This window comes from Dioszegia hungarica (genome assembly GCF_025882075.1).
Source record: "Dioszegia hungarica strain PDD-24b-2 chromosome Unknown MKK02contig_15, whole genome shotgun sequence".
Classification (NCBI taxonomy): domain Eukaryota; kingdom Fungi; phylum Basidiomycota; class Tremellomycetes; order Tremellales; family Bulleribasidiaceae; genus Dioszegia; species Dioszegia hungarica.
The window spans coordinates 102,922-117,295 of NW_026515772.1; the positions used below are offsets into that span (position 1 = coordinate 102,922).

General features: G+C 56.5%; 6 protein-coding genes across 6 annotated transcripts; 4 read left to right on the top strand and 2 right to left on the bottom strand.

Annotated features, from left to right (window-relative positions):
- Nucleotides 1-637: 637 nt before the first annotated feature.
- Nucleotides 638-2,316, top strand: MKK02DRAFT_16780 (major facilitator superfamily domain-containing protein; the record flags this gene model as incomplete). The annotated part of the gene is made up of 4 exons (XM_053085689.1): nucleotides 638-733; nucleotides 777-1,252; nucleotides 1,302-1,957; nucleotides 2,003-2,316. 4 exons carry the CDS (start codon nucleotides 638-640, stop codon nucleotides 2,314-2,316), a joined length of 1,542 nt encoding a protein of 513 aa, XP_052944166.1.
- A 341-nt stretch (nucleotides 2,317-2,657) lies between these two features.
- Nucleotides 2,658-3,942, top strand: MKK02DRAFT_34413 (putative flavin-adenine dinucleotide transporter; the record flags this gene model as incomplete). The annotated part of the gene is made up of 7 exons (XM_053088935.1): nucleotides 2,658-2,714; nucleotides 2,768-3,027; nucleotides 3,076-3,164; nucleotides 3,218-3,316; nucleotides 3,360-3,553; nucleotides 3,612-3,704; nucleotides 3,751-3,942. The coding sequence occupies 7 exons, from the start codon at nucleotides 2,658-2,660 to the stop codon at nucleotides 3,940-3,942; spliced, it is 984 nt and encodes a 327-aa protein (XP_052944167.1).
- A 987-nt stretch (nucleotides 3,943-4,929) lies between these two features.
- MKK02DRAFT_28141 (fungal-specific transcription factor domain-containing protein) lies at nucleotides 4,930-7,440 on the top strand (the record flags this gene model as incomplete). Its single annotated transcript, XM_053087496.1, has 2 exons — nucleotides 4,930-4,993; nucleotides 5,318-7,440. 2 exons carry the CDS (start codon nucleotides 4,930-4,932, stop codon nucleotides 7,438-7,440), a joined length of 2,187 nt encoding a protein of 728 aa, XP_052944168.1.
- Nucleotides 7,441-7,700: 260 nt separating this feature from the next.
- MKK02DRAFT_16928 (Pyruvate/Phosphoenolpyruvate kinase-like domain-containing protein) lies at nucleotides 7,701-8,728 on the bottom strand (the record flags this gene model as incomplete). Its single annotated transcript, XM_053085705.1, has 6 exons — nucleotides 7,701-7,852; nucleotides 7,898-8,014; nucleotides 8,062-8,281; nucleotides 8,329-8,457; nucleotides 8,509-8,614; nucleotides 8,661-8,728. The coding sequence occupies 6 exons, from the start codon at nucleotides 8,726-8,728 to the stop codon at nucleotides 7,701-7,703; spliced, it is 792 nt and encodes a 263-aa protein (XP_052944169.1).
- Nucleotides 8,729-9,149: 421 nt separating this feature from the next.
- On the bottom strand, nucleotides 9,150-11,291 carry MKK02DRAFT_37925 (major facilitator superfamily domain-containing protein; the record flags this gene model as incomplete). The annotated part of the gene is made up of 17 exons (XM_053089843.1): nucleotides 9,150-9,162; nucleotides 9,212-9,309; nucleotides 9,357-9,459; nucleotides 9,503-9,581; nucleotides 9,630-9,737; nucleotides 9,781-9,947; nucleotides 9,991-10,055; nucleotides 10,098-10,292; nucleotides 10,337-10,493; nucleotides 10,528-10,552; nucleotides 10,586-10,690; nucleotides 10,730-10,791; nucleotides 10,835-10,874; nucleotides 10,909-10,961; nucleotides 11,005-11,042; nucleotides 11,084-11,224; nucleotides 11,271-11,291. The coding sequence occupies 17 exons, from the start codon at nucleotides 11,289-11,291 to the stop codon at nucleotides 9,150-9,152; spliced, it is 1,470 nt and encodes a 489-aa protein (XP_052944170.1).
- An 821-nt stretch (nucleotides 11,292-12,112) lies between these two features.
- MKK02DRAFT_16766 (fungal-specific transcription factor domain-containing protein) lies at nucleotides 12,113-14,036 on the top strand (the record flags this gene model as incomplete). Its single annotated transcript, XM_053085684.1, has 6 exons — nucleotides 12,113-12,698; nucleotides 12,731-12,798; nucleotides 12,833-12,918; nucleotides 12,952-13,120; nucleotides 13,179-13,457; nucleotides 13,497-14,036. Coding segments are annotated over 6 exons (1,728 nt in total), but the record flags the coding sequence as incomplete, so codon positions are not given.
- Nucleotides 14,037-14,374: the final 338 nt, after the last annotated feature.

Consider the following 14,374-nt stretch of genomic DNA (forward strand, 5'->3'; position numbering starts at 1 on the left):
TGGTGGTAGGGGTGGTGTAGCGACAAAAGGGGGAGCAATCCTAAATGCTGTCTATATATCAGCAATCATTCTACTGACCGTTTGAATAGCCGCCGAGCCGCCCCTGCTAGGGCGGGTGATGAGCATGTCAAGGCGGATAGAGGCATCTTCGCCCGACGGCACAGCCAGCATAGGCTGGTGACCGGTGAGCGCGGCGAGCTTAAGCTTTAGCTTGCGTACCGTAAGGAGTGTGTCTCAGGCACCCTGATCTCACATCCGAGGATTTTCCGGGTTGCATCTTGGCGGATGTGGAACGATGAAGGGATCCGAAGGAGACAGACAGCCGCTCCGTGAGGCTGCGGGTAAGTGCAACCTCTGATCCGACAACAGCGAGCATCCACCTTTCCGGCGCAATTGTCGCTGCTGCTATGTCGGCCTCACCACATCGTGTCGGCGCCGACTTCCATCCGCCCGCATGCCCTCTGCCAAGCTCTCAAATGAGAACTCCTCCACCTCGGCGTGCGAGCGTACAATCTCCCCGCAGAACCCCTGGCAGATCATATATATACTGCTCGTCCGGGGTCCCGGAGGATACCCCAGACCATCCTTCCCAGCCGACATGAGCCAACCCATCCACCCCATCACTGCCGCACCTCCCATGCTGGTTGAGGAGAAGGCGCATACCGCGCACGTTGAGGACCCCGAGGACGTCAAGGGCGATGTCGTCGAGCAGGTTACGCTGACGGAGGAGGATGTGAGTGTCCAGTACACTTTAGCTGTGCCGAGCTGACTTGTAGAATGTCCGGATCAGACGCAAGACCGACAAGTACATCCTCACCCTCCTCGTCTGGGTGTATTTCCTCCAGATCTACGACAAGACCGTCTTCGGCTACGGCAATACCTTTGGTCTGTCCACCGACCTCGGGCTCGTCAAGCAGGACTACAGTCTTGCCTCGTCCATGACCTCCATCGCTACCCTCTGCTGGCAACCCTTCTCGGCATTCATTATTGTCCGCTTTCCTCCTCGGTACCTCATGACCATCTTCGTTTTCTGCTGGGGCACCTCGGCGGCCTGCATGTCCGCGGTCACCAACTCGGGCGGTCTCTTTGCCACTCGTTTCCTCCTCGGTCTCTTCGAGGCGGCCAACATCCCCCTTTTCTCAATGCTCACCGCTACCTGGTACCGGCGCAACGAGCAACCCCTCCGTGTCTGCGCTTGGTTCATCACCAACTCGGCTGCTACTATCGTGGCCGCCCTCGTCTCCTATGGACTGTGAGTTTCAATTTACCCTTCTTCTGTCTTAACCTAGCTGACATCGCAGTGGCCACACAAACTCCAGCTTCCGTCCCTGGCAAGGTCTCTACCTCTCCGCCGGTCTCATCACGGTCCTCACCGCTCCCATCGTCTGGTATCGTCTGGACAACGATGTCTATTCCGCTCGGTTCTGGAAGGACGACTACGAGCGGGACCAGGCGATCGAGCGGCTCCGGGCCAACCAGACTGGGCAGGGCTCGAGGATCTTCAAGTGGGCGCAAGTCCGTGAGATGTTCCTCGACCCCAAGTCCTGGCTCTTTGCCTCCCTCATCTGCATCCCCAACATCAGCGCCCACGTTGCCAACACCTACGGCCCTACCCTCATCAAGGGTATGGGATACGACTCATTCAACGCCACCCTCCTCAATATCCCCTTTGGCTGCCTCCAAGCGGTCGCTATCCTCCTCGGCTGTTATGCCGCCGCCCGGTTCAAGATCAAGTCCGCCATGGTCGTCACCCTCGCTCTCCTCGGTCTGGCAGGAGGTCTCATGCTCTACTTTGGCAACCTCCCCGATGAGCTCAACCGTCCCCTCGCCCTCACCGGGTACTACTTCCTCGCCTTTTCCTTCGGATCGTCGCCCATCATCTACTCCTGGGCTATCGCAAACGTTGGTGGCCAGACCAAGAAGTCTACTCTTTTGTCTTTCATGAACTGCGCCACTGGTGGGTCCTCTTAATACATATCACGGGGAAGTTGCTGACCCCAAGCGACGGGTCAGTTGACCGGTCCCCTCCTGCTCGACGCCCGCGACGCCCCTCGGTACCTCCCCGGGGCTCGGTCCCTCATGATCTCTCAAGCGGTCCTTCTCGCCGCGGTCATCGCTCAGGTCTTCTGCCTCTACACCTTCAACAAGAAGAAGGAGGCGCAGCGGGCAGCGCTGGGCAAGCCTCGCAAGATCCACGACACCTCGATGGATCGGAAGTACACCCAGGCGGAGCCATCTACTCTGTCGGAGGCGGATGCCAAAGCGCAGGAGGATAGGACTGATTTCAACAACGAGATGTTCGTCTACGTCTACTAGGGGCTGGAATGGATGGAGAGGGTGCAGCATGGAAGGACTACGGATGGGGATCGCTCACGGGAGGCCGGGAGTTTGATATCATTGTATCTTGGTAACTTTTGAATGTCTTACAGCACCAGAGTCGTCTTTTCTCGCTCAATTCCTTGGACCTGACTACCCGTCCTAGCGCACAAAGGTCACCTTGCTCCTCGTATCAGCCATGGAAGCGAGGCGGCAGTACCCCTTGTGTTTCATCATATGCATACCGTAGCTGTTTGATGTCCGTGCGTAACTTAGGTCGCGAGCTGAGAATTTCACCCGAATTTGCTCTTCGCTCTCAACCTCTTCGTCTTGGTATCAGCATGTCGGTCTCACAGCCATTATCGGTGACCCCGAGCCTCTTCGGAGACCCTTCAATCGTGAGTATTCAAAGCCACTGAACTCCGATCGCGTTCGGAGCTAAGAGATCCAGGATCATGCTGTGGCCGGCTTCACAGCAGGAACCGTGGCCACCCTCATCATGCACCCGCTAGACCTGATCAAGGTCCGCTTCCAATTGGCTGGAAATACGCTAGCCTCGTCCTCAATGACGAGCAAAAGACCTGGATTTGGTCGGGCGGTGTATGGCGCTTTAGAAGATGCGGTCCGAGCGGATGGGTGGAAAGGGCTGTATAGGGGACTATCGCCAAATTTGGTAGGCAGCGCTAGCAGCTGGGGGCTGTACTTCTTGTTGTGAGTTTTCAGTCTGATGGGGTTCAAACAAGATGACTGACCTTGCAGCTATAACACGATCAAGAAGCAGATGCAGCAGCGCGACCCAAATAACAGGACTTCGGGTGGACAGCACCTTCTCGCTGCTGCAGAAGCTAGTGAGTCTTGGAGCTGGCAGACGACAATGTGGGCCGAGTGACTGATGCCTCAGGTGCGGCAGTGGCCATGCTCACAAATCCGATATGGGTAGTCAAGACAAGAGTATTTGGGACAGCTCGAACAGACAGTACCGCTTATAAGGGATTATGGGGTAGGTCTGCCCGTATCTCATATCGGTAAAGCTAACTCGCTAGATGGTTTGACCGGGATTTACCGCACCGAGGGGATGAGGGGCCTCTACAAGGGGTCGTTACTAGCCTTGGTGGGGGTATCGAACGGCTCTATACAATTCGCAACGTACGAGGATCTCAAGCGACGGCGTACAGAAGCAAAGCGACGGAAATTTCAGAAGTCGGAGAAAGAATTCAGGATACAGGATGAGAAGCTGGTGTGTTCGCTGCTTGTGGTGCTTGGATATCACGCACGGCATATCGCTGACAGACCAGTCAAATCTAGAATACATCTTGACGTCTGGCGCGTCCAAGACTGTAGCTATAGCTCTGACGTACCCATACCAGGTGGTGCGAGCAAGAATACAAGTGAGACCTCTTACCTTCATACGTTGCCCATATCTGATCCTAGCAGAACGCCTCACCGTCTCCATCCCAACCTCGCGTTACCATACCGTCCGTCATCGCCGCTACATACCGCAATGAAGGCTTCCTCGCCTTCTACAAGGGTTTAGGCACGAACGCGCTTCGCATATTACCAGGCACGGCGGTCCTGTTTTGTATCTACGAGAATCTGGTGTGGGGGTTCAGGGCGTATGGATCATAAGGTGTACCGCGAGCTGTTGTAAGCATCTATGCATCGATATCTTCGAGGCTCGCTGTAGCAAATAACATTCATCTCACAGATCGTGCTGCCACCCCAACATACGTTGGGCCTTCGCTGTATCAAAGAAGGATCTCCTTGGATTCCCATCCCACCAGCTCCTATCTACGACCTTCACCCTGCCAGGCCAGTGCTTCTCCAGCAGGTTCAGCGCCGAAATTTCCACGCCGTCCGACAACGAGGCCGGGTAGAAGATCTCGTTGGCTGCAAGGTGGAATGCCTCCGCTCCAGTCCACCCCTCCGACGTCAGACCCAGCACGCAGCCCCGGACGACAGCATCTACGGATGACCATGACCACAAGCCGGTGTGTTTGACGCTGGATGTGGTTTCGTTGATGGAGGATCGGGTAAAGTGCATGCGGATGGAGGCGATACGAGTTTTGGGGTAGAAGCGGCAGATAGCTGCGGCTTGCTCTTCGCAGGCACTGGAGTCAGCTGGATATAGACTAAACTCACAGCTTGGAAAGGCTGTAGGGGTCTTCCTGTACTGTCAGCCCAGTCCGCTGAGACAGCGCGCTAGTACTTACCGGTCTCATGGGATGCTCTTCGTTCAGGGGAACATAGTCTATACCCCAATGCTCAGCCATCGTCCAGCTCAGTCCCAACGCATTACAGGAGCTAGCCTGAACCATCCTTGCCACCCCCAACCTCGCTCCTGTCTCCAACACATTGTACGAAGCCACCGTATTGACGTTGTGGACGATCCGAGCGTCGAGCCCTGCTGGACTGCGGATCCCGCCGATGTGCATGATTGCATTATAAGGCTTTGACGCTTTGGCGAAGAGCTCGTCGACAAAAGTGATGGATGTGAGGTCGCCGGTGCGGGTGAGCACCCGATCGGCGAAGGCTTCGACCTGCTCTGAGACCACAGGAGGGAGGGGATTGATGTCGGTCGCGGTCACACTGTGACCGGCTCTCAGGAGTGCGACCATGACATTCGAGCCGATAAGACCGGCTGCGCCAGTGACCAGGACGTGCATGACGGTGAGGTGTAGTGAGTAAGTCGGATCAGAGGGTCAGGGTCAGTATGCAGGTACCTGATGCTATATACTTGTATGCACCAGTCTGGGCGGGGGAAGGTCTAGACCGGAGGCGGATAGAGCATAGTACTTATCCGCCTGATCTATCGCCAAGATCGTTCCGGAAGTTCCCATCCTAACTCCCTCTTGATCATGACTGCTTGTTCATTGTCAATCCGCCTCACTGGCAATCATGTCGACGGACGGCCTCGCGACACCCCAAGCGTCATCCTCGCGGGACACATCGGAGCTGAGTAGGTCTGCCGTTCTCTGCTGGCGGGAATATGGCTGACGAACAGCCTTGACGAGTCGGCGCCGCAAAGTCCCTGACGCTCTCCGCCAGCGCATCGAGACCAGCTGTGATCGTTGCAAGACGCGCAAGCGCCGCTGTATACGCGCGTCCGAGACGTCCATATGCACATCTTGTCAGGAGGCCGAGACAGAGTGCAGGACCACTTTACCTCGGAAACGCCGCCCGACCGCATCCCAATCCAATGCTCGCTACGCCCTCCTCGACAGCATTGTCCGCAAGGCCTACCCCGACAATGACACCGATAGTCTGGCGGGACTGGCGGCACTGGCGGAGAGACTGGGTGTGGAGGAGGGGAAAGCAGGTTCAGACTTAGGGGAAGGGAGTGAGGCGATATGCGGGCCATTAATAGAGCCATCTGAGGTCCCAGAGGGATGGCTCGTTCCTGCTCCACGAGGCGGTCATCACTATGTCGGCTCCTCGTCTCTCGTCTTCTTCGCGCGGTGCGCTCGCGAGATCATCGGCAAGTCAAACATGCTCAATCAGCCTGCATTTGACGAGGCGGGTCTACGGCGATACCTCAAGGCGACCGAGTTCACCACCTACAAGGTCAGCCATACCATCGAGGCGAACCTCCAGGGTCATCCTGCCACCCTTGCTGCCTCTCCCTCGGCCACCATAGATGCTGGCGTATCCCCTCGGGACGGTCTCGGCCGCCAGCGGCTCGAGCGCGCCCTCGCCGACCGACTCGTCGCGGCGTACTTTGACCGCGTACATGCCAATCTGCCCATCCTGCATCGAGGCGCATTCCAGGTGAAATTTGAGGGAGGATATCAGCCTGGCAGTATACCGAAGGAGCCAGGTTGGGCCTGCACGCTACATATGGTATACACGCTCGGGGCACAGGTGCTGGAGGGGGAGATGGCGGGAGCAAGGGAATTGCAGGAGGAATACCTCTCCAGCGTCATTCGGGACGGTCTCGGTCGGCTCGTCCTTACCTCGACCCTATCCAACGTCCAGGCGCTTCTCTTACTATCGCTGTATCAGCACAATGCGGGGGAGCGCAACACGGCGTGGATCCTCGTCGGCCAGGCTATCCGCACCGGCGTCGCGCTCGGTCTCCACCGGGATGGGGAGAACAACCACTTTGACCCCTTTGAACGCAATATCCGTCGTACCGTCTGGTGGACTCTGCACCTGTTCGAACAACTCCTCTCCCTCGCTCTCGGCCGTCCATCGTTCACCGACGCATTCAACGTCAATGCCGGTATGCCAGAACCCTCCTTCGAATCCAGCATCGGTCTCCCTACCCATCACTTTGAGAGGCAAGTCTCGCTCTCGCGCGTCATCGTCCGGATCAAACAGGCCGTCGCGGTGGTATCGGTTCACTACGAGGACCCGGTCCGCTTGCTCGAGTGGTATCCAGCCGTCATGGCCATACACAGCCAAATCGAGGCATGGCGCATGGTCCACCAGCCGGAATTGACAAGCGGTCAACCCTTCCTTCCCCTCCGGCAATCCACCCTTCTCCTCGTCTGGGCAGACTATCTCGAGTCTGTCCTCTGCCGGCCCTTCCTGCTTTGCCGGGTCAATCAAGACATCAAGCATAGCGGGAGGCCGGAGCAGATAGACGAGGTAGCTGGACTGTGCCTCGCGGCAGCGCAGGCATCGGTGGAGAAGCTCCTTGTCCTCGCAAATAATGGCATGCTTGAAGGGTCGGTCTGGCTTGACTTCTACGCCATACAGCACGCCATCATGGTATCCTCTCTACACGCGCTAGGGCAACCTGATCATGCTACCACCGCCGCCCTGCGGGATCCCACATCCCAACTCATATCCTTTGCGCAACAAACCCGTCTCGCTCCGACATACCGCATCACCATGAACGTCGCCTTGCAATTGGCATTCATTAGCGGCATTGCGAACGACCTTCGCGTCAGTACTCGACACCACTCCCCTTCTGCACAACCCTCGGAACTCCCTGCCCAGCCCCATCCCAACCCCACCCTCACCGATATCGAACAACTCTTCGGCCAGCTTCCCCCAGATGGCCAGCGGCAACCTGACATCTTCTCTGATATGTTCAGTATGGGGTATGCGCCGGATGAAGGGAATCAGTGGGACTTTTTCACGTTTGGGGATATCGCGCACGGAGCGTTGGGGGGGCAATGATGGAGCGAGGGCCTTGAGCGAAGGAGAAGAAATCAGCGTCGCTGCTTAAATTGTTGGTATAAGGTGAGTCGAATCTCAAAAACGGAGATGGAGAGCTGACGTTACAGTCTCATGTAGAAGATATAGATGGTTGTTTTCATCAAGACTCCCTGCCCCTTGCTGCCTCTCACCTAGGTCCCGCAACGTTCGGACCCGCCTCTCGTGCCACATCTTCCGTAGGCAAAGTGTATCTCACTCAGATCTCTGCTATTGCATATCACTCAGTACGCACTCCTCGCTTGCCCCACTTCCACGCCCCGTACGGCTGCCAACTCCCGGTCGAACGCCGCCGCAAGAGCGCCAACATCCGTGACGATCGAGACCATCTCGAAACCTTGCGAGAGTCGCATCTTCGCTTGTTCCCCACTGGTACCTTGAAGAGTCAGCTCGAAAGATACAGCCAGGGACTGTAACTCACAGAAAATGGCAGCGGTCTTGCCAGCTGCTTTAGCTGCCTTGAGCGTGCGCTGGATAGCAGCTTCGTGCTCCTCAGACCCAAATTGCACATTGAGGAATTTGCTCAGATCATAGGGGCCTGTATGATTCAGCTGTGTACATGCGTGACTGGACCGGGTAACTCACCGATAAAGAGGACGTCAATTCCATCCACAGCTGCAATCTCCTCGACATTCTCCACCGCCTTCCTACTCTCGATCTGGACGATCACGAGCAGGTTGTCATCGGCTCCAGCGGGATACTCCTTCTCTTGCAAGCCGAACGAGTGAGCTGAGAACATGGGACCATAGCCCCGGGTTCCGCGGGGAGGGTACTTGGAGTACTGCACGATGCGACGAGCGTCATCCTGCACAAGTCAGCGTATGCGCAGCTAGAGCGTGAGGTGTAACGGACCGCAGAGTGGCACATCGGTGTCATGACACCATGAGCTCCAGAGTCAAGCGCGCGCTTGATCATCCACTCCAGGTCGTAGGGGACGCGGATGATCGGGCTAGCTCCTGAGGAAGCGACCAGGTTGGTGAGCTGGGATGGTCAGCTCATCCTCGGTGCCCTGGGAAGGAGATTGCTACTCACGGCGTAGTAGTCCGAGTCAGTGATTTGACCATGCTCTGCATCGATCAAAGCCCAATTAAACCCGCCCCCAGCGAGGATGGTCTTGCAGATCGAGGGGGCATTGAATCTGGGTGATCAGCGGGAAGTCCGCAGCTGGAGCGGAAGGGACGAACGTGAGCCAAAACCCGATTCCGGGTTGCTTTTTGGCCAGGGCGTTCTTGAGAGTAGCGGCGGACTGCATGATGTTCTGACTAGATGAGGGATGAAGTAGGGAGTAGTCCAGACCCTCTACTCTCGAGCTGCTCGATGGACCTTGGCGCACCGGAGTCCGCTTCCGGGCCGTTATTTGCCGGTCGGGTCGGCGCAGGGTTTCTCCGAAGCAGCGGATTGGTATTCTCGCTATGAGCGTTGGTATTCAGCCTCAATCAGCGCGCATGGCAGCCCCATACTTCCCGAAGTCTAGGCGCTGTCCAAGCCTTCCCATCGACTTCGGCGAGGTTGCCCTGCTCGTGAAGTGAGGCGAGAAGTTTGGGTCGACCTTACTCAAAGCCTCGGTGTGGTGCACAGGCCCATAGATCCGCAGATATATACAAGATTCATTCTCTCCTTCTCTATATAGCAAGCTATATTTGCCCTCCTGAAACAGATACCCAGAGTCCGGCTCAGATCATGTATCTAGCTCCATCAGCAATAGTAAGTAGGCTAAAGGTGGAGCAGAACTCACTGGAAATGGGGATTGTGGTCACCAAGCTCAGGCTGGTCCGGAGCCCCCTCGGCCACGAGCTGTCGCTTGATCCCGTTTTGACGCTTAAAGTGAAGGCCCTAGTTGATCAGCTAGGTCAGACGCCGCCGAGGTTCCCCAAACTCACCAAGACGACAGCGGTGACGATGCCCACTGCGGTGAGGCCCATGGAGATGTACATCGACTGCAGGTAGCGCGGGGCAAGCGTTGATAGGTAGATCGTTCCGATACTGCAAGGTCAGCGACGCTTAGCGATACTAGCGAGTGACGTACGCGGCACCAGCTGAGTTACCGATGAGCTGGTTGAGACCCACAGCTGTCGAACGCTTGAAGTGACCCCTGGTGTTACCGCCTAAATGTCAGCAACAGCATTGCCAAGATCCGTGTACGAAGTCCTCACCTATCCACGTGACGTTGAGCCCGGGTGTGATGTAGATCCCGGCCGAGATGACATAGAGCGCGGTGTATCGCCCAGCAACAGACTCGATGGTCGCAAGCAGGATGTAGCCTGGGCGTTAGCGAATCCCCAATGACGTGGAAATGGCACTTACCGAGCAAGTTGAGGGACAAGCCGAGAACGATGAATGGACTGCGCATGCGGTACTTGTCGCTGAACCACGCAACGAACATGAAGACTGACGCGCCCCAGACATAGACAGGTACGGTCAATAGCTGAGCGTTGACATTGCTGAACCCCATGGCTCGGATGATCTGAGGCCTGGTCGTCAGAGTTGGCCCGTTGCAAGATGAGAGGCGCTTACATGAATGTCGAGATACCGTAGAGAGTGATGTCTGCGCAAAACTGGATGGTACCGGCAGCATACACCTGATAGTCAGCAAGCGCCCCGCCAGTCATAGAAAGACTCACCGGCCACGCGAGAAGCGCCTTCTTGACTTCGGCCCAAGCAAACTGCTCCTCCTCATTGTAGTCGGCCTTGTTGACTTGGTATCGGACCATGGCTTGCTCTCTTTGCTTGGCGTTGAGGAACCAGGCCTTATCCATGCGGTTCGGGACCCAAAAGTAGGCAATGGGCGCGAGGATGAGGGACAAGCAGCCTTCGACCTAATATGTCAGCTGCTGGGGACATGCTCAAGTGCAAAACTTACGATGTAAAGATACTGCCAGCCGACCGTGTCACCAGTCTCGATTCGCACCAGACCGAATCCAATCAGACCTCCGACCGCCCCGGCAAAAGCAGCACACGAAAAGATGTAGGACATGCGACGGCCAGCCTCCTCGCGTCGATAGTTCATGAGGACGTATCTGAAAGTCAGACCCAGCCAATGAGGTCACTTACACTGTGATGCAGGGGAAGACGCCAGCTGAAGGTCAGCGTAGTCAATCAGCGGACATACCTTCAAAGACACCCAAGAGCACTCGAATTGCCATGAGGTGTTGGTAGTTTTTGGCCCATGCGGTTCCAAGAGTGAGACCGCCCCATACAAGGGTCGTTCCGCTCACTGAGACGTCAGCATGAGTTGACGAGCACTTCAACTTACAAACAATCTTGGGAGAAAGGATCTTGAGCAGGTTGGCCCAGATTGGCTCACACACCACGTACCTGCTAATCAGCTAGCGCCAGATGGGATTGGGCCGAGACTCACGTCGCGTAGACTACACTAACGACAGCGCCATATTGCTCGGCTGACAGTCAGCGCTGTCGGACTCCCACACTCACGACTTAGTCCTGTTGCCTGCGAGATGGACGGAGTTGCGACGTTGGCTGCTCCACTATCTTGTCAGTGTTGCTATCAGACTGGAAGAGAGTACTCACATGTTTCCTCGGTCCAGAAAAGACATGAGATAGAGCGCCTGCTCATTAGCTTAGTTCTACCTAGCTTGGATCAACTCACGCCAAGAATGGAGATGGTGAATCCGTCGATCCGACGGAGCAACTTCTTCTCGACCTTCGGGTCAAGCGGGACGACCGCATCGTACTCGGCGTTATCGATGGGGAGTGACCGCGCCGAGGTACCGCCAGTCTTCTCGCCGTCCTGGGATGTCAACTCGAGCGCGGAGTGAATAAGTCTGTCCGCTTACAAGGTTGTCTGAGTGATTCATGTTGATGGTGGCGGGATGAGCAGCGGTAAGATGGGTAAGAAAGCGAGTCCGTCAGTATCAGAACAGCTCTCGCATGATATATACAACTCCTTCAGCTCGCTATCTTCACTGGATGAAGGTAGATAGCAGCGGAAGTTGAACGGGGTGGGCAGATCAAAGGTCTTGCGGGGTAATTTCACATCTCGGCATGGCATATGGCTTCATGATCCGGATCTCGGTAGCCCTGCTGACCAGCCTTATCTTCGACCATCTATCTCCCTAACCTATGCACCTGATGCAGTCGATCATACTGATCAACGACTGGCACTGACTCTCCGGCTCGCTGTATGCTTTGACTGAGACGAGAAAGGCAGCATGTCAAATGCCACGCCGGGTCCATCTTCGGGAACAGCAAAGCGAAAGGCAGCCGCCGGAAAGGCTTGTCTGCCATGTCGACGCAGGTGCGATGAAGAGCTTGAACGTTGAACAAGGACAAGAGCAGTGTCTGACAGTAGTAGGAAGAGTCGATGCAGTGGTAGTCCACCTACCTGCGAGACGTGCTTGGCTTTCAAAGTTAGTCGTGAAGCAGATTGTTCAAGTGATTTTGGCTGACGAACAGGATGAATGCGTATGGGGAGCAGATGATGATGCTCGCAAACCTGCATCAAGGCTCTATGTGAACGCCCTACAACAGAGAATCAAGATACTCGAGGCGGCGCTAAAGGGACGCGGGGGCGAGGTACCGCAGGCAGATGCCCAGGATGAGGAGGAGGATGACGAACCGGAGCATGATGGACTGGCGTCGACTATGCTGCATCTACGGGTGAGAATTTAGACTCCCTGCCTCGGCGCGCGCTGATTTCCAGATGAGCGATGCTGGGGAAGATGTCCATTACCACGGTCCCACCAGCGCCTACGCTCATTCTTCCCACGCTCCGCCTATCAGCAGCTCGCCCATGACTAGCCGGCTCGAAAGTTTCGCCGACCGACCTCACGACTACCGCTTATACCTCCCTCGCTCAGTCGACCTGACCCAGGCTCAACATTCGACCATCCTCGACCGCTTCTTCCGCTTCTTTGCCTCATGGGGAATGCGGGCGTCCCCAGAGCTGTTCAAGCAAGATATGATGCGCGCGGTCATGTTACCGCCGAATACGCCGCCTGCGAGGTTTTCGCACTACTCGCCTTTCCTCCACAACATTATCCTGTCGATAGCTCTAATGTGGGCCGACGAAGACCACCTCTCGCATGCCGATACTCGGGCGGTATTCGCAGAGCAGGCTGAGCGATACCTGTCGGCGGAGCTGGCTCGACCTACTTTGGCCACGGTGCAGGGATTGGCGCTCAAGTCGAGCCTGCACTCGACGCTGGGGGATCATACGAGTGGCTGGGCGTACTTTGGGATGGCAGAGAGGGTGTGCTTGTCGCGTAAGTCTATCGTATGGCAAAGCTGACCAAAGTCGGCCTGAATGTCAATTGCGCGGACTTGGTTACGAGCGGTAAGATGTCGGCGACTGAGATGGACTTCGTAAGTCTCAGCAAGCTGTCGAGCTGATGCTCAGCGCCGGAACACATTCTGGACGATCTTCGTCCAAGAGCAATGCTGGGCTGTCTATATCGGTAGACCCCACGCCGCTCAAGATTACAAGTAGGTGAAGTAGAATGTGGAGCTGACCCGCAGTATTCCCCTGCCAGTTCCTGACCCTACCCTTGACGACCTCCCCTGGACCTGGCACAACTTGGAGGTTCCCGACCGGCATCTTCCTCCTCAGCCCTCGATGTACAGCACCACATTTGCAGAGACCGCCAAGCTCACTGTGATCATGCAGAAAGTGATGACGGCATTGTGGGTAGAAGTAGATGGGCTGTGCTGATATTCAGCTATTCGCCCACCTCGGACGGTCGGAGTCACAGCGAGCAGAAAGTCAGCGAGCTCAGGTGTGTGATGCAGTTGGCCACGGATATGTGGATCCGCAGCTGACTCGCAGTGTGGCTCTTGATTCCTGGAACGAAGCGCTGCCCGCCGCCCTCATCCTCAACGGACATTCCCAGAAGAACGCCCTGCCTCACATTATCGCCCTTCAGCTCGCCAAGGAATGGCTCACCATCCTCATCTACCGGCCATACTACCGTTCGATCTCGGGACACGGTCGGTCTGACATCATTGATACCATTTTAGGAACGGCAGTAACGGTGAGCTACACCTTGTTCTTGGGCTGATCTCAGCGATGCGACCGATCTGCGGACCGCATCAATTCCCTTCTTCGCACATACCACTCTCGCTTCGGCTTGCGGTATACACCCCCCACTCTGTTCAATATCGCCTTTATGGCGGGCACCACTCATCTGCTCGCTGCTGTCTGGCATCGGACCGCCTCAGCAAAGTCTGCGGCAGTCAAGCAAGCGACCGAATGCGTCACCTTCCTACGTTTGGTCGCAGAATCATGGCCCGCAGCGGGACACAAGGCCGACATCCTCAACGCTCTGGTCATGGAGTACGCCGATCCCACCAGTCCAGTGGGCGGGATCCGACCTTTCCCAAAGCCGAAGCGGGCCCCTACTTCACCCTCGGAAGGCGGCGCACCGGCCTCGCTGGCTTCACCTTCCTCCGCACCCATACCACTTCCCCTCGCCCAGCCGCCATCCGCACCTACGCTTATGATCGGCGCCGATAGCTTTGCGGGCGGGCTAGACTGGTTTGCTGCCACCATCCAGAATTCTGGGGTTCTCACCAATCCCGCGTCTGAGTGGGGTACCAATATGTGAGTCGGATGTAGGAGGAGTGCTAATAGTAGACCAGCTCGCGGTATTCCAGAAGGGACCGCCAGCAACATCGCTCTCGGTCATCCCGGATCCCTCAGTGCCGACACGTCCGACAACTACCTACAAACCCTCCTTGCCATGCTCGGCTCCAACACCAACACGACCCCCTTTCTCCCTCCGCCCACAAGCCAAGCAATCGACGAAATAGATTGGTCGTTCTCGTCACAGCCGGCGCCGAACCCTATTGCTCCAGGACCTTCAAATTGGGCGGATGCCGCGAACGCTGGGGCGCCCATAGGAGACGATCAGGAGCTTATCTGGCCATGGAACTTTGACGTATC